This window comes from Chiloscyllium plagiosum, chromosome 3 (genome assembly GCF_004010195.1).
Source record: "Chiloscyllium plagiosum isolate BGI_BamShark_2017 chromosome 3, ASM401019v2, whole genome shotgun sequence".
Classification (NCBI taxonomy): Eukaryota; Metazoa; Chordata; class Chondrichthyes; order Orectolobiformes; family Hemiscylliidae; genus Chiloscyllium; species Chiloscyllium plagiosum.
The window spans coordinates 56,002,098-56,028,070 of record NC_057712.1 but is presented as its reverse complement, the minus strand read 5'-3'; the positions used below and the strand labels follow the sequence as shown (position 1 = coordinate 56,028,070).

Here is a 25,973-nt window from a genome sequence, read left to right as displayed (position 1 = left end):
GCAGACAAAACACGCCCAGAAACCCAAGCCACTCTCCCCCTACATCAAAAACATCTCAGAAATGATTGCCAGACTACTCAGACCTCTTAGCACCATGGTAGCCCACAAACCCATCAACACATTAAAATAGCAGCTAATGAGCTTGAAAGACCCTGTACAGACAACAAGCAAAAGTACTGTTATTTACAAATTACCGTGCAAGAACTGTAACAAACTACATTGGACAAACAGGCAGAAAACTAACCACCAAGATACTTGAACATCAGCTCGCCACAAAAAGCCATGACCCATGCCCACTAGTATCTTTTCATACAGATGAGGAAGGACACCATTTCGACTGGGACAACACATTCATCCTAGGACAAGCCAAACAGAAACACACATGAGAATTCCTAGGAGCATGGCATTCCAACCGGAACTCTATCAACAAACACATTGACTTGGATCCCATTTACCACCCTCTGAGAAAATGACATCACCAACCCAAGGAAACCTAAATACATAAATAGAAAGCGGGTCACTAATCCCAGTGCTTCACTGGAGACTCACTGATGATGCTACTTAATACGGTGACAAAACATCTGAAAACAAACTTTCCAGCTCAGTGAGCAAACTTACACCCAGAACTTTAATATTCTCAAAACTCTTATTTAAACATTCATGAATACTCCAGGAAGCCTTCAATCATATGCCCTCTAACACGTAATGGTTTAAAACCGTGGTTCCTCAAAATGTGGCCGAGTTAATTATGAAACCCTATCTCAAAAATAGCTCAACTCGTTTACCATTGGTTTTAAAAAGTATACTTTTATACATATAAATCTCATACTACTTCAAGTGACGTTCATGAATTTCTAAAAATATCTAAGTTGAGATTCATGTGTTCATGTGTTATAAATGACAGTGGTGGTCAGTAGTTTTGAATTTGAAAAAAACACATTGCTCATTTCGAAGTATGAGAGTCTTGTTAATTGTTCTTGAAAGTGATGATAAGACAAGTTCTTGAATTGCTGCACTCCATGTGGGGAAACTACTTCCATGGTGTTAGGTAGAGACTGTCAGAGTATTTTCCCAACAAGAGTGAAAGATCAAATCACAGTTTTGTGTAGCTTGAGAGAAAATTGATGTATTTCCATCTGTTTGTTGTATATATGATATATGTGCATGCCTTTTATTGAGATGATTGAAGTTTAATGAGTTGGAATCAGTAGCACTGAACTACTGATTTCATTTTAGTAGCTCTCAGATTCAGAATCATTAAAAGTTTATTGAGTCACCATTTTTCTATAAAAGAATATATTGGGAAACCTCCAAATATAAGATCCAAAGAAAATCTGCACTTAATAGCAGTTAATTTGGGAAAAGATTGAGCAAATTCTACCATTTGGATATGTCTTATTTTGGAGTTCGTTACAAATATATAGTACTGTTTTAAAAGAAAGTGGTTTATTGGTTTCCAGCAGGGGGTGCAATTTTCTTAAGATTTGAACTTGTCTGCAAAATGAATCTTTTACAAGGTCATGTCTTGCCTTTGAATTTCACGTTTTTTAAACACCATGCTGTGTCATGAAATAAAATTACATTGAAGTTAACAAATATGATCTGAGAAACATTGTGGAGATGTGGCTGCACAATGACAATGATTGGGTCACTTATTATGGCATACAGGAGGAATAGGAAGCTGGATAAAGTTAGAGGGGTAATACAGCTAATCAAGGATAACATTGTTGCAATATTAAAAATCACACAACACCAGGTTATAGTCCAACAGGTATAATTGGAAGCACACTAGCTTTCGGAGCGACGCTCCTTCATCAGGTGATAGTGGAGGGCTCGATCGTAACACAGAATTTATAGCAAAAATTTACAGTGTGATGTAACTGAAATTATACATTGAAAAATTGATTGTCTGTTAAGCTTTTCATCTTTTAGAATACAGTGATAGTTTCACTTCTTTCCTGTGTAAATCACAAAACCTTTTTTTTAAAGTTGCATTCTCGGGTTAGCTGTTAACAATGGTGATAGCTAGACAATATGTTGAAGGTGTTGGCCCCCTGTGTTCTCTGTCTATGCCATGATGTTTAGATTGATTCTAATCTAAAAAGTGAGATAACAGAGTTTTACATAAATTCATGCAATTTTTGAGCTCAGAGTTCTACATGAATGTATGCAGTTTTTGAGCAAAGTAAAGAAGGATGGGTTAGTATATTTGCGGATGACATTAAGATTGGTAGAGTTGTGAATAGGAATGAAGAATGTTGTAGGTTACAGAGAGACCTAGATAAGCTGTAGAACTGTGCTTGAGGTTTCAAATGGAATTTAATGCAGACAAGTGTGAGGTGATTCAACTTGGAAGGAGTAAAAGGAGTGCAGAGTACTGGGCTAATGGTAAGATTCTTGGCAGTGTCAATGAGCAGAGAGATCTTGGTGCCCAGGTACATAGATCCTTGAAAATTCCCACCCAGGTTGAGAGGGTTGTTAAAAAGGCATATGGTGTGTTAGCTTTTTTTGGTACAGGGATTGAGTTTCAGAACCATGAGATCATGCTGCAACTGTACAAAACTGGTGCAGTCACATTTGGGTATTGCATACAGTTCTGGTCACCACGTTATTGGAAGGATGTGGAAGCTTTGGAAAGGGTTCAGAGGAGATTTACTGGAATGTTGCCTGGTATGGGGGGAAGGTCTTACGAGGAAAGGCTGACAGACTTGAGGTTGTCTTCATTAACGGGAATGTGGTTGAGAGGCGACTTAATAGAGACATACAAGATAATCAGAGGGTTAGATAGGTTGAACAGTGAGAGCCTTTTTCCTCTAGTGCTGGCTAGCACGACCGGACATAGCTTTAAATTGAGGGGTGATGGTTACAGGTCAAATGTCAGAGGTAGTCTCTTTATTCAGAGAATAGTAGGGATGTGAAAAGCACTGCCTGCAACAGTCATAGACTCGCCAACTTTAAAGGCATTTAAATGGTCATTGGATAGGCAGATGGACAAGAGTGGAATATTGTAGGTTAGATGGACTTCAGATTGGTTCCACGGGTCGGCGCAACATCGAGGGCCAAAGGGCTTGTATTGCACTGTAATGTTCTATGTTTTAAAGGAATTAAGGGTTATGGTGAGAGGGCGGGTAAGTGGAGCTGAGTTCACGAGAAAGATCAGCCATGATCTTAATGAATGGCAGAGCAGGTCCAAGGGGCCAGATGGCCTACTGCTGTGATTATTATGTTTTTACAGTATGTTCTTCTGACAAGACTGCGAGAGAGGGAACTCAAGATTGGTGAGTTATTTCTGCTGTGATTTCTGGTCTCCTTCCTATCAGAAAGATGTTGTGAAACTTGAAAGGGTTCAGAAAAGATTTACAAGGATATTGTCAGGGTTGGAGGATTTGAGCAATAGGAAGAGGTTGAATAGGATAGGCTGTTTTCCCTGGAACGTCTGAGGCTGAGGGGTGACCTTTTAGAGGTTTACAAACTCACAAGGGGATGGATAGGGTAAATTGACAAAGTCTTTTCTCTGGGGTTGGGCAGTCCAGAACTTGAAGGCATAGATTTAGGGTGAGAGGGGAAAGATATAAAAGAGACCTAAGGGGCAACTTTTTCACTCAGAGGGTGGTACATGTATGGAATAAGCTGCCAGAGGAAGTGGTGGAGGCTGGTCCAATTGCAACATTTAAGTCATCTAGATGGGTATATGAGTAGGAAAGGTTTGGAGGCATATGTGCCAGGTGGGACTAGATTGGGTTGGGAAATCTGGTCGGCATGGACGAGTTGGACTGGAAGGGTCTGTTTCAGTGCTGTATATCTCTATGACTCTCAGATTGGTGGAAGGTCTGATAATTGGACAGATTATAAAAAATGGCAGAGAAGGATTAGATGGTTAACTGTGCGTGACACAAACAGAATTTGGCTAAGCATGACACCAAGAAGTCCTCATAACATTGGGATGAGTGAGAATGAAAGTTTCACTGTCTGAAATTGTACTGAGCTTAAAAGAAGATGCTTGTGTCCCAATCATATTCAGCTGCTTCATCAATTACATTCCCTCCATCATGGTTAGAAGTCAGGATATTGCAGAAACATGCAGTCAAGGCTAAATACAGATTTAGACAACCTCAGGCTTAGGCTGATGAATGGCAAGTAATATTCATGCAACATCGCTTCACAGTAATACAATCCTCAACAACTGAATCCCCTATCTTTACTATTTGGCGTTTGTCATTGACTAAAGCAACTAGAACATCCACTGATTGGAGTGGCCTCCAAAAAACTGAAGTTTCAAAAATAGATTAGTTTGTTAATTATGCAGTTATACCTGCAGTGCAACCAACACTCAAAGTTCAATATGCAGGAAAAAGTGTTCTTTCTTGATTGAAATGCCATCCTTTGAATTACACATTCATGTTCTGCACCCATTCATCGTGACTGCACCGACGTTCCATTATATTTTGAATATAATGAAACATTGGTAGGTTTATATTTTCATGATAATTGTCTTGATTTTTTTTGTGAACAATCGTAATCTAAAGTTATTTTTCATTGTATTCTAGACGAAAACTGAAACTTCAACAGAAAACTGTATCTCTGTGGTCCTGGATGAATAGACCAAAAGAACTGGAGAAGTACTTCAACCCCCTATATGAAGCTAACAGCCTAGTTATCTGGCCTTCAGTGGCACCACAAAGTTTGCAGCTATGGGAAGGTGAGGAAAGGATTGTGTTCCTTTTTAACTAGAAATTCATTGGTAGTTAATGTTTTTCTTTATTTCTTTTAAAAGAGCATCACTTCCATGAAAATATTCAGTGATTATTTGCCAGCAAGCACTGTTTTGTTTCACAGGATTGTATCAATGTATTACTTGGATGATTATTTTTATGGAAATGCCTTATTGTACTTCCAGTAGATTTATTTTTAAGTTTATGACTATTATCCTAAATCTTGGATTTAGTGGGGCGATGCACAGGATTCATCTGATTAGAGAGAGTTTCAAGTGAGAGACACCTCCAGCAAACTGATAAATAAAAAAAGTGTTAGATAAAATACAGTACTATAGCTAGAACAATATCTATTTTTATTAAACTCCCATGATTGAGTCCGTTGGTTTTTAAAATGTAATTTTTTTGCTGTGGAACGTTGTATAGCTACATTCCATCTCCCAAACAAAAATAGTTTTTTTTGCTGAGGGCATTCTTCTGAAAAGTACACTGATAGCTTGAAGCATTTAATAAAGAAATAGCAACAATGAGTTGTTATAATGCAGTTCTCCAATCTTAGAATAGATCATAATGAGACATTTCGGAGTGTGTCCCTAAGCCCGTGTAATACCCATCTTTTTTTAAATTCACTCATGGGATGTGGGCATTGCTGACCACATCCCTAGTCGGCCTTGAGAAGGTAGTGGTGTGCAGCTTTCTTGAACTGCTGCAATCCATGGTCTGTAGGTAGACCCACTATGCCATCAAGGAGGAATTCTATGATTTTGACCTAGCAACAGAGAAGGAACAAGTCAAGATGGTGATTGGAGGAGAATGTGAAGATGGTAGTGTTCCCAAGTATCTGCTGCCCTTGTCCAACTAGATGGAAGGAGTTGTGGGAAGATGCTGTCTCAGGAGTTTTGGCAGTTTTCTGCAGTGCATCTTGTAGGTGGTACACACTGCTGATATTGAGTATTAGCTGTGGAGAAAGTGGATGTTTGTGAATGTGATGCCAATCAGCAGACTGCTTTGTTCTGGATGGTGTTTCTTGAGTGTCGTTGGAGCTATTGGCAAATAGGGATTCTTCCATCTCATTCCTGCCTTGTGCTTTGTGGACAGGGTTTGGGGAGTTGGGAGGTGAAGTATTTGTTGCAGTATTCCTCGCTTCTGACCTGCTCATACAGCCACTATTTATGTGGCAAGTCAGGTTGAAGTTTTGGTCAATGTTTACTCCTAGTATGTTGTTCGTGGAAGAATTCAGTGATGGTAATGCCAAGGCGTGGTGGTTAGATTTTATTGTCTTTTATTGGAGATGGTCATTGCTTGGCATTTATGTGCTGAAAATGTTACTTGTCAGCCCAAGCTTGGATATTGTCCATGTCTTGTTGCACTTGATCATGGACTGCTTCAGTATCTGAAGAGTTGCAAATGGTGCTGAATATTTTACAATCATCAGAGAACATTCCCACTGCTGACCTTATGATGAAGCAGCTGAAGATAGTTGGGCCTTGGACACTATTTATAGCTGCTCCTGCAGAGATATCTCGGACCTGACATGACTGACCTCCAACAACCACAAATATCTTGTGTGTCATGTGTGACTCCAACCAGTGAAGAGTTTGCACCCTGATTCGCATTGACTCCAGAGTTGCTAGGGATCTTTGATGTTGCACTAAGTCAAATGTGGCCATGATATCAAAGGCTGTTACTCTCACCTCACCTGTGGAATTCAGCTCTTTTGCCCATGTTTGAACCAAGGTTGTAATGAGGTCAGAAGCTGAAACTTGACAGAACCCAAACTGGGCGTCACTGAGGAGGTTATTGCTGAGCAGATGCAGCTTGGAAGCGCTATTGATGACCCCTTCCATAACTTGATTGCTGATCGAGCGCAGACTCTTGGTGCGGTAATTGGTCAAGATTGATTTGTCCTCATTTTTATGTACAGGACATAACTGGAGAATGTTTCCACATTGTTGTCTATATGCCACTGTTGCACAGAATCAGCTTAGCTGGGGTGCAGCAGGTTCTGGAGCACAAGGCTTCAGTGCTATTGCCAGAATGTTGTCAGGGCCCAAAGCTTTTGCATTATCCTGTGCTGCAAGCTGTGTTTGTTATCATGTGGAGTGAATAGAATTGACTGAAGAACTGCATCAACATTATCTTTTACACTGATGCGTTGGGCTCTTCCATCATTGAGGATTTGGATATTTGTGGAACCACCTCTTCCAGTGAATTGTTTGGTTGTCCTCCACCGCTCACGACCAAAAATGGCAGGACTGCAGAGCTTCGATCTACTTGTCTGATCACTTATGCTGTTTGGTCGACATGAGATCCTGTTTGGTAGCTTAACCATGTTGACACGTCAGTTTTGGGAATGCCTGATGCTAGTCTTCATTGAACTAGGGTTGATCCCCTAGCTTGATGGCAATGGTAGAAAGGGGAAAAATGCCAAGCCATGAGGTTAGAGTCCTACTCTGCTGCTGATGGTGGCCCACTGGTCTTATGGATGCCCAGTCTTGGGTTGCAAGGTCAGATGTGAAGAGTTGAGAGATGGAATTACACTTTTAAAATATATATCATAGACTAACGAATTGGGTTTAGATTGTAAATGTTAAAGGAAAGATAGGGTCAAAGAACAGCTAATTTCTGATGCTATGAATGAAAGAGCAAGCATCATCTATTATTGAGCATTTTTAATGTAATTAATTTTGAAACTTGAGTTTAAATCCTCAGCTGATTCACAGGAGCATTATAAAACAGTATAGCCATCAAGGCTTTACAGGTGCCCAAATCTTAGTTGAGCAGTTGGTTTTAAAGCATGACTGAAGTAAATAATGGATTTAGGGTTGGAATTCTACAGTTTTGAGCACAGAGCCATAGCTTACCCCACCAAGGATGGAGTTATTAAAATTGGTGATCCTCAGGAGTCGAGAATTAGAGTGCAGATATCTCTGAGCTTGCATGGTTGGAGAAGAGAATTGTCAGGTAAAACTCAAGAGGATATGAATTGAATAAGTATTTGAATCATGTTTGAATCGGGTCTACAAAGGCACAAAGTATGTTGAACATAGTTGGTGAAGTAGAAGCACAGATTGCTCTGAAGGTATGGTGCAATAACTGACCATCATCTCGAACTTGGGTTATGTTGAGCATTCCAAATGACAAAATATTCAGAAAGATAAAGTTGGAAAAGGGTATATGCAGTGCAGTGTTGATCAAGGATCCTGTTATACCACTGAGACATAAGAATAATGTAAACATGGGGGCAAACTATCATCACCTCATTGGATTAGAGACTAAAATAAAGGGAACTCTATTCAATAAATAATAAATGGTAATGCCACAAAGATGAAGTATATTAAAAAGTTAAGTATAGGAAGGATAGGATCCAGGAAGGCAGGTGGTGAGCAGACAGTACTCAGCTTCTTTGCAACATCTGATGAAACCCACATCGGGTGACCCGTTCTGAGGAGGGGTCAATGGACCCAAAACGTTAACTTCTGATTTCTCTTCACGGATGCTGCCAGACCTGCTGAGCTTTTCCAGCAGCCTCTGTTTTTGTTTCTGATTTACAGCATCTGCAGTTCTTTTGCTTTTCGTTCAATATTTTCATGAACCTTTCACAAATCTCCCAGTCTACTAACACCAAGCAACAGATTCAACGAAGTGGGAACGACAGAATGCCAGGAGCAGTACCAGACATGCTTACAAATAAGATGTCAATCTGGTGCAGCATGTGATAGACAAAGCCTGAAAACCAACTAATCCTATTTGAGCTCTGCAGTCCCGCCACATCCCATCATCTGTGCTGGTGGGCAATTAACCAACTCATTGGAGGATGAGGGCTCAAAAATTATCTCCATTCCAAATGATGGGATAAATAAGAACTTAGGTGCAAAAGGCAAGGCTAAAGCATTCGTCGTCCCTCCAACTAGAAGTGTCAAGTGGATGTCTCCTCTTCACAGCTACCAGTATATCACTTCATATGATATCATGTAATAATTAAAGGTTGTAGGGCCTGGCAGTATTCCAATAACAGACTTGTGCAGCAGATCTGGCTATGCATTCCCTGTGCATTTAAACCCAGCCACATGGAAAATTACCCTGGTGTGTCCTATCCACAAAAGCAGAACAAATCCAACCGAGGTAAACCTTGCCAGGTGAGTTTACTTTGAATCATCAGCAAAGTGATGTCAGGTGGTTTTGGCAGTGCTATCAAGCAGCACTTAACTCCAGAATAACCTCCTTGCTGAGGCCCAGTTTGAATGCTGTTAGGTCAACTCTCTACCTGACTTCATTACAGTCTTGGTCCAAAGGTGGATGAGAAAGCCCTAGACACTATGGGCAATTTCGCATGATCAGTCCACCTAACCTGCGCATTTATAGGCTGTGGGCGGAAACCGGAGCACCCGATAGAAACCCACGCAGACACGGAACAATGTGCAAACTCCACACAGCCCGAGGCTGGAATTCAATCTGGGCCTCTGGAGTGTGAGGCAGCAGTGCCTACCACCGAACCTCCGTGCAGCCCTTAAGAGGAAGTGTGGGTGACTGCTTTTGAAATCAAGGGCAGCATTTGTCTTAGTATGCCATCAAGGAGCCTCAACAAAACTGGAGTGAATGGGAATTGAAGGGGACAGGTTCTGCTGGATGAATCCTATGTAGGTCCTCCAATCTTGTCTGCTGCAGGATATCGCTGCAGGAGCACCTCAAGGTATCTATCTTTAATCACCCTGTTCAGACGTGTTTTGACACACGGCTGGAACTGGTGGGACTTGAACTCAGGCATTCTGGCTCGAATGTAGGGATGCTGCCACTGCACCACAAGTCCCTGATCAAGCAGCTGAACATAGTTGTGCTATCTCAATGCCTCCATTAGGAGTTCAGTGGTCAGGATGTATCGTCACCAGCAAATACTGTTGAGTACCATTGGAGACTCTTCAGATACTGAAACAGTCGATATTCAAATGCAGCAAGATTTGGACAACAGTCAGGCTTGGTCTAATCAATGTTAGCAACATTTGTGTCATGCAATGATCATTGCCAGTAAAAGGGAAACCAGAAACAAGAGAGTAACTCACCGACTGACTCTCCAAAACCTGTCCACCATCTCCAGAGTGCAAATTAGGAGAATGATGGAATATTCTCTACTTGCTTGGATGATTAAGACTTCAATAGCATTCAAACATGACATTATCCACAACAAAAAAGCCTCTCATCAGCAGTCCAACAACTATCTTCATCATTCATTCCCTCCACCACTGACATGATAACAACAGCCTGTACTCTCTACATGATGGTAGAGATCTACAACAATTCACCAACAGTCATAGAGATGTACAGCATAGAAACAGACCCTTTGGTCCATGCCGACCAGATATCCCAACCCAAACTGGTCCCACCCGCCAGCACCCGGCCTATATCCCTCCAAACCCTTCCTATTCATATACCCCATCCAAATGCCTCTTAAATGTTGCAATTGTACCAGCCTCCACTACATCCTCTGGCAGCTCATTCCATACACGTACCACCCTCTGTGTGAAAATGTTGCCCCTTAGGTCTCTTTTAAGGACACAGCCTTAAAATTAGAGGGGATCATTTCAGAACAGAAATGCAGAGACATTTCTTCAGCCAGAGAGTGGTGGGCCTGTGGAATTCATTGCCACGGAGTGCAGTGGAAGCCGGGACGCTAAATGTCTTCAAGGCCGAGATTGATAGATTCTTGTTGTCTAGAGGAATTAAGGGCTACGGGGAGAACGCTGGTAAGTGGAGCTGAAATGCGCATCAGCCATGATTGAATGGCAGAGTGGACTCGATGGGCTGAATGGCCTTACTTCCACTCCTATGTCTTATAGTCTTATATCTTTCCCCTCTCACCCTAAACCTATGCCCTCTAGTTCTGGACTCCCCCTCACCAGGGAAAAGACTTTGTCTATTTACCCTATCCATGCCCCTCATAATTTTGTAAACCTCTATAAGGTCACCCCTCAGCCTCCAACGCTTCAGGGAAAACAGCCCCAGCCTGCTCAGCCACTCCCTGTAGCTCAGATCCTCCAATCCTGGCAACATCCTTGTAAATCTTTTCTGAACCCTTTCAAGTTTCACAACATCTTTCCAATAGGAAGGAGATCAGAATTGCACGCAATATTCCAACAGTGGCCTAACCAATATCCTGTACAGCCGCAACATGACCTCCCAACTCCTGTACTCTGACCAATAAAGGAAAACATACCAAACGTCGCCTTCACTATCCTATCTACCTGCGACTCCACTTTCAAGGAGCTATGAACCTGCACTTCAAGGTCTCTTTGTTGAGCAACACTCCCTAGGACTTTACCATTAAGTGTATAAGTCCTGCTAAGATTTGCTTTCCCAAAATGCAGCACCTCGCATTTATCTGAATTAAACTGCATCTGCCACTTCTCAGCCAATTGGCCTATCTGGTCCAGATCCTGTTGTAATCTGAGGTAACCCTCTTCGCTGTCCACTACACCTCCAATTTTGGTGTAATCTGCAAACTTACTAACTGTACCTCTTGTGCTCACATCCAAATCATTTATGTAAATGACAAAAAGTAGAGGGCCCAGCACGATCCTTGTGGCACTCCACTGGTCACAGGCCTCCAGTCTGAAAAACAACACTCCACCACCACCCTCTGTCTTCTACCTTTTGAGCTAATTCTGCATCCAAATGGCTCGTTCTCCCTGTATTCCATGAGATCTAACCTTGCTGATTAGTCTCCCATGGTGTTTTATTTTACCATATTATTTTGAAGTATTGTGCTTTTCTCTCAACATGTGTACATCTTTTTTTATGAAATTAATTTGGTGCACATAAATGTATGCATTAAGTTACTTTAAAGAACTTTTTAGTTTACTGCTTAAGTACGTTCATACAACTCCGAGGTGCTCATAGTAAATTATAAAATTGTTTATTTGTTTGATCCATACCACTAAATGCTTCTTAAATTCTTAGAATGAGAGTAAGTTACAATTGTAACTGCACCTGTCCTTGTAGTACATTTGAAATAATTGATAAGAGTTGGCTGAAGTCGCTGTTTGCAGTATCCTCGTGGCTATTAAGACGTGTTTTTGTTTTGTTTCCCCGTTGTTGTAATGTTTTCTAAATTGCATAATCAATACAAAACTTGGTCTAAAGCCTACCACTAAACCACACTGGAATCTCTAGCATTGTTCAGTCATGATACTATTACAGCTGAATTTTATATTTGAACGTTTGTTTGCGATCTTAATTGACTATGGTACTTAGAAGCCTACTTTATCCAGATCCGAAAAGTGTGGCGCTGGAAAAGCACAGTAGGTCAGGCAACATCCAAGGAGCGGGAGAATCAACGTTTCAAGCGTAAGCCCTTCATCAGGAATGTTGGGAAGGGATGGTTGTGGAAAGGGGACTTAGAGATAAATAGGAGAGTGGGGGGAGGGGGGGAGGCAGCTGGGAAGGCGATAGTTAGATGCAGGTAGGGGCTGATAGTGATAGGTTAGAGGGGAGGGTGGCATGAATAGTTTGGAAGGATGATGGGTGGGTAGGACAGTTGAAGAGAGCAGTGTTGAGTTAGAGAGTTGGATCTGGGATGAGGTGGGGGTAGGGGAGACAAGGAAACTGGTGAAACCGATTTTGCCATGTGGTTGAAAGGTCCCAAGGTGGAAGATGAGGCATTCTTCCTCAGTCGTCGGGTGGCTTGGATTTGGCATTGTTGGCAGCCCAGGACTTGCATGTGCTTGACCAAGTGGGAGGGGGAGTGAAAGCGGTCGGCCACAGGGCAGTGGGGGTTGTTTGTTGCATGTGTTCCAGAGATGTTCCCTGAAACGTTCTGAGAGTTGGCATCCTCTTTCCCTGAGAGAGACATACACAGTAGATGAAGTATTTGAATGTGAAAAGATCCTTTGGGACCTTGGATGAAAGTTGAGGGGGGGAGATGTGGATACAGGTTTTTCACCTCTTGCAGTAGCAAGAGAAGGTGCCGGGATCAGAGGGTGAGTTGGTGGGGGGCATGGACCTAACAAGGGAGTCACTGAGGGAAGGGTCTCTGCGGAATGCAGACCGATGACCGACTGCTTCAAACCCCCCTCCCACTCTGCCAAGGATATGCAAGTCCTGGGCCATCACCACTGCCAAATTCAAGCCACCCGATGATTGATGGGAAACAGGAAAAGAGAGGTCACCCTGTTGGGAGTTTTCTATCCGCTTCCGAATAGTTCCAGAGATGTAGAGGAAAGGATAGCAAAGATAATTCTGGATAGGAGTGAGAGTAACAGGGTAGTTGTTATGGGGCTTTAACTTTACAAATATTGACTGGAAATACTATAGTTTGAGTACTCTAGATGGGTCAGTTTTTGTCCAATGGCTGCACAATGGTTTCCTGACACAGTATGTAGACAGGCTGACAAGAGGGCAAGGCCACATTGGATTTGGTACTGGGTAATGAACCTGGCCAGGTGTTCGATTTGGAGATAGGTGAGCACTTTGGTGATAGTCACCACAATTCGATTATGTTTACTTTAGTAATAGAAAGGGGTAGGTGTATAACACAGGGCAAGAGTTATAGCTGGGGGAAAGGCAATTATGATGAGATCAGGCAAGATTTAGGATGCATAGAATGGGAAGGAAACTGCAGATGGGCACAACTGAAACGTGGAGCTTATTCAAGGAACAGCTACTGCGTATCCTTGATAAGTATGTACCTGTCAGGCAGGGAGGAAGTGGTTGAGCGCAGGAGACGTGGTTTACTAAAGAAGTTGAATCTCTTGTCAAGAGGAAGAAGGCGGCTTATGTTAGGATGAGATGTGAAGGCTCAGTTAGGGCACTTGAGAGTTACAGGTTAAACAGGAAAGACCTAAAGAGAGAGCTAAGAAGAGCCAGGAGGAGACATGAAAAGTCATGGGCAGATAGGATTGAGGAAAACCCTAAATCTTTCTATAGATATATTAGAAATAAAAGAATGGCTAGAGAAAGATTCGGGCCAATCAAGGATAGCAGTGGGGAGTTGTGCGTGGAGTCCGAGGACATAGGGGAAGCGCTAAATGAAGATTTCTTTTTGTCAGTATTCACACTGGAAAAAGACAATGTTGTTGAGGAGAATACTGAGATACAAGCTATTAGACTAGACTGGATCCATGTCCATAAGGAGGAGGTGTTAGCAATTCTGGCAAGTATGAAAATAAATAGTCCACTGGGCCACATGGGATTTATCCTGGAATTCTCTGGGAAGCCAGGGAGGAGATTAGAGAGCCTTTGGCTTTGATCTTTGTCATCATTGTCTACAGGATTAATGCCAAAAAACTGGAGGATAGCAAATGTTGTCCCCTTGTTCAAGACTGGGAGTAGAGACGACCCTGGTAATTATAGACCAATGAACCTTACTTTGGTTGTGGGTAAAGTGTTGGGAAAGGAAATACAAAGTAGGATTTATAATCATCTACAGAAGAATAAGTTGATTAGGGATAGTCAACATGGTTTTGTGAAGGGTAGGTTGTGCCTCACAAACCTTATTGAGTTCTTCGAGGAGGTGACCAAACAGGTGGATGATGGTAAAGTGGTTGATGTGGTCTGTGTGGATTTCAGTAAGACGTTTGATAAGGTTCCTCATGGTAGGATTTTGCAGAAAATACTGAGGCATGTGTTTGAGGGCGATTTTAGTGGTTTGGAACAGACATTGGCAAGCTGAAAAAAGACAGAGGGTGGTGGTTGATGGGATTAGATTAGATTCCCAACAGTGTGGAAACAGGCCCTTCGACCCAACCAGCCCACACCAACCCTCTGAAGAGTAATCCACCCAGACCCATTTCCCTCTGACTAATGCACCTAGCACTATGGGCAATTTAGCATGGCCAATTCACCTGACCTGCACATCTTTGGACTGTGAGAGGAAACCCACGCAGACACTGGGAGAATGTGCAAACTCCACACAGGCAGTCACCTGGCTGGAGTCGAACCTGGGACCCTGGTGCTGTGAGGCAGCAGTACTAACCACTGAGCCACCATGCTGCCCTCAATATGTTCATCCTGGAGTTCAGTTACTAGTGGTGTACCACAAGGATCTGTTTTGTCATTTCCTACTGTTTGTCATTTTTATATATGACCTGGATAAGGGTGTGGCAGGATGGTTTAGTAAATTTGTGGATGGCACTAAGATCGGTACAGTTGTGGATATTTCTGAAGGATGTTGTAGGTTACAGAGGGACATAGATAAGCTGCAGAGCTGGGCTGAGAAGTGGCAAATGGTGTTTAATGCAGAAAAGTGTGTGGTGATCCCCTTTGGAAGGAGCAACAGGAACAAAGAGTACTGGGCTAATGGTAAGATTCTTGGTAGTGTAGATGAGCAGAGAGATGTCGCTGTCCATGTACATAGATCTCTGAAAATTGCCACCCAAGTTGATAGGGTTGTTAAGAAGGCACATGGTATGTTAGCTTTAATTGGTTGAGGGATTGAGTTTCAGAGCCACGAGGTAATGCTGCAGCTGTCTAAAACTTTGGTGCAGCAGCAGTTGGAGTATTGCAATACAGGAAGGATGTGGAAGCTTTGGAAAAGGTGAAGAGGAGATTTACTTGAATGTTCCCTGGTATTGAGGGAACGTTACGAGGAAAGGCTGAGGGACTTGAGGCTGTTTTCAATTGTGAGAAGAAGGTTGAGGGGTGACTTGATTGAGACATACAAGAAGGTTAGATAGAGTGGACAGTGAGAGCCTTTTTCGTTGGATGGTGATTGCTAGCACGAGGGGACATGGCTTTAAATTGAGCAGTGGTGTATGTAGGACAGATGTCAGAGGTAGTTTCATTACTCAGGGTAATAGGGGTGTGGAATGCACTGCCTGCAACAGTAGTAGATTCGCCAACTTTAAAGGCATTTTAATGGTCATAGGATAAACACATGGATGAAAGCGGAGTAGTGTTAGAGATATAGGCTTCAGATTGGTTCCCCGGGTCGGTGCAACATCGGGGGCTGAATGGCCTGTACTGCGCTGTTATGTTCCATGGTGGAAGAGCGCCTCATCTTCCGCCTTTGGACCCTTCAACCACATGGCATTAACGTCGACTTCACCAGTTTCCTTTATCTCCTGTTCCCCCCCACCTCATCCCAGATCCAAATGTCCAATTCGGCACTGCCTGCTTGAACTGTCCTACCTGTCCTTCCTTCCCACCTATCCGCTCCACCCTCCCCTACAACCTATCACTATCACCCCCCCACCTCATCTAGCTATCGCCTACCCAGCTACGTCCCCACCCTCCTACTTATCTCTCATCCACCTTCCCTCCCCACTTTCCTGATGAAGGGCTTATGTCCGAAATGGCGACTCTCCTGCTCCTCATATGCTGCCTGACCTGTTGTGCTTTTCCAGCGCTACACTGATTTCCAGCATCTGCAGTCCTCACTTCCTCCTACTTTATCCAGATACAGTGCAACCCATATGTATCATTAAAGCACATTCTCAAATCGTATCTCTTAGAAAAGATAAATAACTTATTGACTTGACTAGGATTTATTCCTTTTATATTTTATTGTATTTTCTATTGGTGTTATATTTCAACGAATATATTTTCCCATTGAAAACGCTGTAATACTTTAAACCAAAGGTTGGAAAGAATGCTTTATATGTCTTGAAAACTACTTTTTTTTTAATTAAAAGGTGTGTTTCTCCGATGGAACCGTTCCTTAAAATACTTAAATGAGGCCTGGGATGAAATAACTCACATCGTTGAATATAATAAGGATCTACAGGCAAAAGTAAATGCACTTCGACGACAGCTAGCTGAACTGCAAACAGAAGACTAAGATTTGAAAGCCCTTGACAGCAATCTTTGAATCATTACATTTACTACATTTAGAAGTAATAATTTGGATATGATTTGCATGTCTTAAACCCTGAGTATACTGGCATGTCGAGTTCTCTACAATAAGACCCTTTCGATGAATTCTGGTTATTGGTAACATTCATAATGTAGATGATGTCTTGATTGATTTTTTTTGTAGAAGAGTATTTACAGGTATGGTTTTAAAGTAAAATCATTTGTGCAAACTTTGGAGCTGACCATCCTGTGGAGTAAATGTGGTTTGGCATTTTTTGCTTGGGTTAAGTATTGCACAGATCATATGAAAATTTCTTTAAATTACCTTTCCTGTACACTTCACATTAGACTGTTCTGTATGGCTTTTTAAACATAAGTCAACACGTAGCTTTAACTGGATTGACAACGACATCAAAATTGTTGATTGTGCAATTTAAGGCAATTATGAGTACTGTAAAGTCTGAATCTTTTGAGTGAGAAAATTATTGATTTTAGAATATACCTCATCAGTTATTAAACTGGTTGATGGTCCTGCACTTTGATAGAAATAACTTTCCTAAGAAGTTTCCTAATTTGACTAGTAGCAGTCGAAATTTTTTCACATGGAAATAATCCATCTCAACCTGTTACAAGCAAAGGTCACTGCAAGCACAGCCAAACAGTTGTGTACGTCTACTCATGCCAAATTTCAAAATTTAAAGCCTTAGAATACTCAGCTTAACAATCCACTTCCTGAAATAAGAAAAAGTTCAAACTAAATTCTGATTCTGTTGAGATGGATTTTGCAAGTAAGATCTTTTATTGCTACATGTGTGAATTGTAAATGATTTGTAATTGATTTCAGGTGCATTATAACAACGTTAAATTAAATGGTTCGATCATTTTCACGTGAAGACAGTCAGCAGTCAAAATAGCTTCTAATCTGGAAAGCAGATAATGTTACATTTTTCTAGCGCACAGTTATTAGCAGTTTAAAAAAGATACAGAAACTATGCCTCCTGAGAATATTAAACATGGTTCAACAAATAAACAAGACCTCTATATGCATCTAATCTGAGATTTTGGACTTCTGGTATCATTGTCTGCACCTATTGAAGAATATACTTTACCTTTATCAACCTTTGTATTGTCTGGTTGTAACAGTGCTGTATGAAACCCATTTCTACATTTTCTTTAAATATATTCAAAGGAATTGCGACCATATCAAACAGTGTATATTTTCAAGATCTAGCGGAGCTGGAGATTTATTTCATTTAAATGTTTGTGATTAGGAGGTTCAGTTTAAAATGTTGTCAATTTGTGGCTGGTAGCAAAATAGAAGTTTCCAGTCTTCTTTTGAAGTAGCACTTTATATCCTTGCATCAGAAGATATTCCTGTTTAAACTTGAGCTTGCTCCTCTTGTGTTCAAGGGCATTGTTTGTGACATTTGAAGTGAGCTTTAAGTAAATGTCACTGATGCTGCAGAGCAGTGTTAACAACAAGTTAATGTCACTCACTAATAATCTTCAGTTATGCAAATGCTTGTACAGCTATCGTAATACTAGATCTTTATATGATCATGTCGACTTTTAAAAAGTATTTATATTTCACACTACATTTAATTCTTTTCTTTTCAAATGTAACAGATGAACAAAGTTAATAAAATAAAAGTTTACCTTGATGGTTTTAAAGTTTGTATTGGATAACACGCAACCTACATACTTGAGGCCTTCTGAGTCAGTGAAGTAATTGAATGTTTCTATTGTGCTTAAAAGATGGATGTCATTATCTGGTTTAATCAAGTGAGTGCCTTTTACTCTTGTTCTTACCCCCAAATCCCACTTCATCTCGCAGATGAGAAAAGATTTTATCATCTTGTCAGCCATTCCATATGTCAGATTTTTGGGTATACGTATTTTTAACACCAGTAGTCTGCTCTTTATTCCAAAGGTGGTTGTGATTGTTGCTGGCAGAATTTTGTGACACACCAAATTAATTCTTTTAACAAAGTAGGATCACATTCTTCAGCTAAGCTTCATCAAATCTAGGGTATAGTTTGCCAATGCTAAGGACACCTTTCTTTGAAGCAGATAGCATGAATGTTATATTTCTGGCTTGTTGCAAAAAATTCTCTTCGCATTCTACCAAGTTGTCCTTTTATCTATTTTCTGTGTTGTTGGTAGGGTTAACTTGGTGTCAACGGGATGCATATAGAAGCATGGAATTACTTTTCTTTCATTTTTCCATGAACTGGAAAAAAAATTATATTAGAATGTTGCACTGTCATAATGCTTTGTGAAAAATTATTCTAAGCTTGGTAATGGTGTTAAATCATTCTGTGTTGCAGTCATTTGCTGTCATTCCTTTGTGCTAAACTATACTGCCTTCAATCTATTCAATTATGTGAACCAAATGTTTTTGTGTATATTTAAAAACTAGTTAAACTTTCCAAGATACTCAAGTGCATGTTTTCTTAATTACTATCAAAATTGTAAACTTTAGACAGTGAAGTTCAGGAATCATGAGAAGTGCTGTGAGTTGCTGTAATTCAGTATGTGCTGTAGAAGTAGTTTATTGCATATGTTGGCTTGAATTTTGTACTTCGAATGACACCAAACTTGAGATTACATGGAGCCTATCTGCTGCATTCATTAGCACTTGTATTCTGCAAAGGCACCATGCATTGTTCTAAATGACTTTTTGAAATAATAAAATTCAAAATTATGCTCTGGAATTGTTTATATGTGATTACTTTTAAATATTATACAGTTATAAAATAGACACAGCTTAGAAGGAAAGTTTTCAACGGACCTAGTTGATGGAAACTCTTGCAAAAGCATCTAAGCTCAATCTACTTACCATTCTAACTAAGCCATTCAGCCCATCAAGTCTTCTCTGCCATTCTGACAATTCATGGCTAATCTAACAATTCTCAAGTCCACTTTCCAACCTTGCCCCCATAATCCTTGATTCCCAATTAAATATCTGTTTATCTTAGCCTTGAATATACTTAACAACCCAGCCTTGTTTTTCCTCCATGGTAAAGAAATCCACAGATTCACTATCCACAAAGAAGATATTCATCCTTGTCAGTTTTAAATAGGTCAGCCCTCATTCTGAGTTTGTGCTCTGCAATCCTAAACTCAGCTCTCCTGATAAAGGGCTAATGTCCAAAATGTTGACTCTCTTGCTGCCTGACATGTTGTGTTTTTCCAACAAGGGGAAACAACCTCTCCGCATCTATTCTGTCAATTTATTTTAAGAAACTTGTGCATGTTTCAATAAGGTCACCTCTCAGTTGTCTAACCTCCACAGAGTAAAAGTCCAATCTATTCAACATCTCTTTAGACAGTCCCTCCATTCTCACGAAAAGCCTCATGAATCTTCTCTGGGCTGTCTCCAAAGCCAGTAAATCTCCCTTTTCACAAGGAGCCCAAAGCTATACAGAGTATTCCTCTTGTGGTCCAACTAGTATGGATTTAATTGCTCCTCCATATTTTCATACTTCACTTCCTTTGCAATAAAGACTGATATTCCCTGCTGAAATTGTATATTTTTATGAGGACTTCTGTGCTGTAACTTTATCAAATTTTCATATACCAATTTTTCTGTACTAACTTGAGCTGCCTATATCCCTTAGCAGGTTCTCTGAATTATCCTCACCTCTCACCTTCTACTTATTCTTGTCATCCACAAACTTATTTATATTAGATTTGCTTTACTCATCCAAATCATTGTTGCATATTATAAATAATTGTATCCCCAGAACTAACCTGTGTGGCACTCCACTAGTTGGAGGTTGCCATCCTGAAAATGCCCCACTTATCCCAACTCTATTTTCTATTAGGTAGCCAATCCTCTGTCCATGCTAACACAATACCTATGACCCTATCAAATAAGACTCGGCCCATCGAGTCCACTCTGCTATTCAATCATGGTTGATGGGCATTTCAACGCCACTTACCCGCACTCTACCCGTAATCCCTTAATTCCTTGTGAAATTAAGAATTTATCAATCTCTGCCTTGAAGACATTTAATGTCCTGGTCTCTACTGCACTCCGTAGCAATGAATTCCACAGGCCCGCCACTCTCTGGCTGAAAAAATGTCTCCTCATTTCCATTTTAAATTGACACCCTCCAGTTCGAAGGCTGTGCCCACGGGTCCTAATCTCCCCACCTCACAGAAACAAATTCCCAGCATCCACCATTTCTAAGCCCTGCATTATCTTGTAAGTTTCTATTACATCTCCCCTCAACCTTCTAAACTTGAATAAATGCAATATCTGGATCCTCAGCCGTTCATCATATGTTAGGCCTATCATTCCAGGGATCATCTGTGCGAATCTCTGCTGGACATGCTCCAGTGCCAGTATGTCCTTCCTGACGTGTGGGGCCCAAAACTGGACACAGCATTCTAAATGGGCCTAACCAGAGCTTTATAAAGTCTGAGTAGCACATCGCTGCTTTTACATTAAATGACATTATGTTTTCTTTAACCACTGACTCAACCTGCAAGTCAACCTTTAGAGAATCCTGGACTAGCACTCCTAGATGGCTTTGTAGATTAGATTAGATTACATTACATTATAGTGTGGAAACAGGCCCTTCGGCCCAACAAGTCCACACCGACCTGCCGAAGCGCAACCCACCCATACCCCTACATTTACCCCTTACTTAGCACTACGGGCAATTTAGCATGGCCAATTCACCTGACCTGCACATCTTTGGACTGTGGGAGGAAACCGGAGGAAATCCACGCAGACACGGGGAGAACATGCAAACTCCACACAGTCAGTCGCCTGAGGTGGGAATTGAACCCGGGTCTCCGGTGCTGTGAGGCAGCAGTGCTAACCACTGTGCCACCGTAATTTAGCTTTATGAATTTTCTCACTGTTTAGAAAGTAGTCCGTGCCTGTATTCTTTTTTCCAAAGTGCAAGACCTCTCATTTGCTCACATTGAATTTCATTAGCCATTTCTTGGATCACTCTCCTAAACTGTCTAAATCTTTCAGCAGCCTCCCCACCACCTCAGAACTACCTGCCTGTTCCACACAACTTGGTACCATTGGCAAACTTTGCCAGAATGCCCCCAGTTCCTTTATCCAGATCATTAATATATAAAGTGAACAGATGCGGCCCCAACGCTGAATCCAGCGGGACACCACTTGTCACTAGCTGCCATTCCGAAAAAGAAATAGCTTAATGTGTGTACCGTATCAAATACCTTATAAAAACCAAAAGACATTACATCTGCTGTCCTTAGTCTATCGAACCAGTTTTCTCCTCAAAGAAGTCTAAAAGATTTGTTGGGCATGGATTCCCCTTCAGGATCCTGATAATATTATGTATTCCTAAATGCTCTTTTATTACTTACTTTAGACTCTAATACTTTCCCATTTTTTTCCACGTACTTTTCTAATTGCTTTCTAAAAGCTTCAATTCCATTGGCCTCCACGACAGCTTCAGGAAGTGCACTTGAGATCCGAACCACTTTGTTTTTTTTTGAGACAAATTGTCATGATACTGTTTCCTGTTAATCACTTTAAATTGGTGTTTTCTGGTTCTGGTTGTGCCAATGGAGCCAGTCTTTCTGTCTGCTTTGTTTATACCCCTCATTTTGAACAGCCGAATCCTTGTTTGAAGGATGTTGCATCTTGCCTTGTTCTGACAGGACCATTCTTTTCTTTTAGGTGTACAGTAACATTCCTGAATTCCTTACAAATCATTTCACAAAGATAAGGTCAGATGAGGGCAAGCCGGACCATCAAGTTCAGGGTTGTCCATTGTGCAGTCCTGGGGCCACATGTCCTGAACCCTAGTCATCTGGCCCTCAAAATCAAGGTAACTGATTCCTATTTATGTATTTATTGTGTGTTGGTCTATCGTATTTGAATTTTTAGAGCTATCCTAACACTGTAGTCATATTCTTGAACAATTACAAGTTTTTTTTATTTCGAAGCAATGGTTTTCTTTAATAAAGTCAAGCATTGAAATGTTTGTACTGTTAGCATATATGTTTGCAGGTATGTCATGTGATCTTTTCGAGCTTCTACAAAAGGTTTTTCAGCTAAAACGTTTTTTTGTTATTTGAGACATTGCTCACTTTGGAGAACATACAAGAACTAATTTTAGTTGATAAGTAATTGTTTTAGTAAATGTTTAAAGTAATGTTTTTTGAAGAAATGAATAATGTTAATATAGTCAAATATGTGCTAATTATAGGGAGAAAGACAATGCTGGCCTGACCGCTAAGCCCATATCTTATGAATGGGTGGAAAAAAGAAATTATACCATTGTTTAAACCCATCTTATTTAAAAATGAATATTGTAATAGAAGCATGTTAAGGTACTTGGATATTGCAGACATGCCGTTGAAGCTTTTCATCTTGATTGCAAATGTGCCAAATCTCAAATGGAACAACATTTTAATTCTGCATGAAAATTGGATGCTAATTGGTTGGAAAGTGAATTCTGATAGAGGTATTGCTACAGAGAAGCATTAAATGCCAAGCTTTTGTTTAAATTGAAATCAGCAAGTTGACTGGTCAAGGAACTGCTTTGGGGAATGCTGACACCACCACAACCACCCCACCCCATAAATACACACGCACCTTGAATAATTACCTTGGATTCGATATTAATGTAATTCTAAGAACTACTAGGTATTCTTAAAATTCTGTCCCAATGAGTGCAAGATAAAAAGCTCGGACACCATCTCCCCCTTTTCTTCAACAATACCCGAGAACTGTATTTCCAAGTGACTATTTGAAATCCGGCAGTCGGATGAAATCGCTTTTTTTTAAAAAGTGTAGAGGCTCATTAATTGCTTTGGTATGTGACAACTTTCAGTGTATTATACATTTTTAAATAAACTGAACCATTATATAAATTAAGGAAATATTATTTGGACTATCTTAATCATTCTGCTTCCAAGTTGAAAGCATCCTATTTATGTAAGTGAGCAATTCTTCGTCCCATTTTTCAGTTCTGTTATATTTAACATTTTAAGTCTTCAGTTATTACTTTCATGAATAAAAGTAAACATTTAAGAGCTATAGGACAATAAAGTCCAATATTTTATGACAAATTATTACAGGAAAACATTTTTCTTTATTTTTTTTCCTCTTGGGTTGTTCACATTAATCTGTGTAATTAATCTTTAATTCCTGGAAACAGCAGGGCATTGTGAAAAGATTGCATTCCTTTCTGTGATTGAGAGTCAAGTAGATTTGGCTAAAGTTTGCTTGAATTTCAGATGATCGTTACTGAGTACATGGATACAAATGCTGCTGGCAATTTATTGACCCATCCTGGATGTTACCTGTCTTCCTGCGAAGTGGCGGTTCTATACTTGGTTCAATATTACCTTGATATTGAGGGTAGCAATTTCTAATGACCTTGTTTCCATATAGAAGGATCATGTAGGTGTGGAAATTGGGGAGATAGTTTGTAATATACTTGAACAACTTAGCATTGACAGGGAGGTGATGGTGGTTTTAGTGGACTCAAAAGTGGATAAATACCAAGGCCCAGATGAGATGTATCCTAGGCTACAATGGGTGGAAGAGAGGATTTGCAAACTCTGGCATTAGTTTTTAAATCCTGTCTGGCCACAGGAGGGATGGCAGAGGTCTGGAGACTGGTTCATGTGGTACCATTATTAAAGAATGGTGATAAGGATAAACTAGCAAACTACGGTGAGTGTAGCATCTGTGATAGGGAAGCTATTGGAATAAATTGTCAGCACAGCTTTGTGAGTATAAAAGATTGAGTCGAATTTTTTGATGAGGTGACTAAGTGTGTGGATGAGGGTAGTGTACTTGATATAGTAGTCCATTTGTACATTGGTAACTTTTTTTCATGGCAGACTGATCAAGATATTAAGAGCCCATGGGATCCCGGGCAATTTGGCAAATTGGATTCAAAATAGCTTCATAGCAAGAAACACAGTTGTCGGCTGTTTTTGTGACTGGAAACCTTTTGTTCAGTGTCATAGCATAGGATTCAGTGCTAGGTTCCTTGCTGTTTGTTGTGTACATGAATGATTTAAACTTGAATGGAGGATGTGGGATCAATAAGTTCACAGATGACACAAAAATTGGTGCTGTGGTAAATAATGAAGAGGAACGCCTGAGAGTACAGGATGGGCTGGTCAGTAGCAAATGGAATTTAATCCTGAGACATAAGAAGGGGATGACATTACTTCAAGAGTACTAAGGGAGGAATACATCCAAGGAGGTTATCTGGTGGAAGGTGGAATTGAGAAATAAGAAAGGGATGATCACCTTATTTGGATTGTACTATAGACTTCCCAATTGTTAGCAGGACATTGAGAAACAAATTTGTCAGGAGATTTCATTTAACTGTAAGAATAATCAGGTAATTATGGTGGGGGATTTTAACTTTCCAAACACAACCTGGGACTGCGGTAGTTTTAAGGGCTTGGATAGAGAGGAATTTGTGTGTACAAGAACATTTTCTATTTCCATACGTGGATGCAAAACTTGACCTATTCTTGGGAAATAAGGCCGCAAGGTGTCAGTGGGAGAGCACTTTGGTGCCAGTGACCATAATTCTATTAGTTTTAAAATAGTGATGGAAAAGGATAGACCGGAGCAAAGCCAATTTTGACATTATTAGACAAGAACTTGCAAAGGTTGATTGGGGGCGAATGTTGACAAGTAAAGAGGCAGCTGGAAAACTGGAAGCTTTCAAAAATGAGATAATGAGAGTCTAGAGACAGTATGTTCCTGTTAAGGCGAAAGGCAAGGCTGGTGGGCATATGGAATGCTCGATAAATAGAGAAATTGAGGTTTTGGTTCAGAAAAAGAAGGAAGCATACGTCAGGTATAGACAGCAGAGATCAAGTGAATTCTTAAAGTATACAGGCAATAGGAGTATGGAGGAAATCAGGACGACAAAAAGCAGACGTGAGATAGCTTTGGCAAATAGGGTTAGGATAATACAAAAAGATTTTATAAATACATTTAAGGACAAAAGGGTAACTAGGGAAACAATAGGGCCTCTCAAAGATCAACAAGGCATCCTATGTGTGGAAATGCAGGAGGTGGGGCAGATGCTAAACAAGTATTTTGTATTAGTGTTCACTGTGGAGAAGGACACGGAACATAGAGAATGTGGGGAAATAGATAGTGACATCTTGAAAGCTGTCCATTTTACAAAGGTGATGTTGGATGTAAAGCGTAAATCCGCAGGATCTGATCAAGTGTACCCTAGAACACTGTGGAAAGCTAGGGAAGTGATTGCTGAGTCCTTTGCTGAGATGTTTGTATTGTCAATGGTCACAATGAGGTGCCGGAAGGCTAGAGGTTGGCTAACGTGGTGCCACTATATAAGAAAGGTGGTAAGGAAAAGCTAGGGAACTATAGACCGGTGAGCCTGACGTCAGTGGTGGGCAAGTTATTGGAAAGAATCCTGAGGGACAGGATTTACATGTATTTGGAAAGGCAAGGATTGATCAGGGATAGTCACCATG

General features: G+C 40.6%; 1 protein-coding gene across 1 annotated transcript in view; it reads left to right on the top strand.

The window, feature by feature from the left end:
* mtmr9 (myotubularin related protein 9) overlaps nucleotides 1-19,210 on the top strand; it is a 71,846-nt gene extending 52,636 nt beyond the window's left edge. Inside the window, exons 9-10 of the mRNA XM_043682436.1 lie at nucleotides 4,548-4,699; nucleotides 16,337-19,210. Coding sequence (XP_043538371.1) covers nucleotides 4,548-4,699; nucleotides 16,337-16,482 — 298 coding nt within the window. The 3' untranslated portion in view covers nucleotides 16,483-19,210. The remainder of the gene's footprint in view (nucleotides 1-4,547; nucleotides 4,700-16,336) is intronic.
* The last annotated feature ends 6,763 nt before the right edge of the window (nucleotides 19,211-25,973 follow it).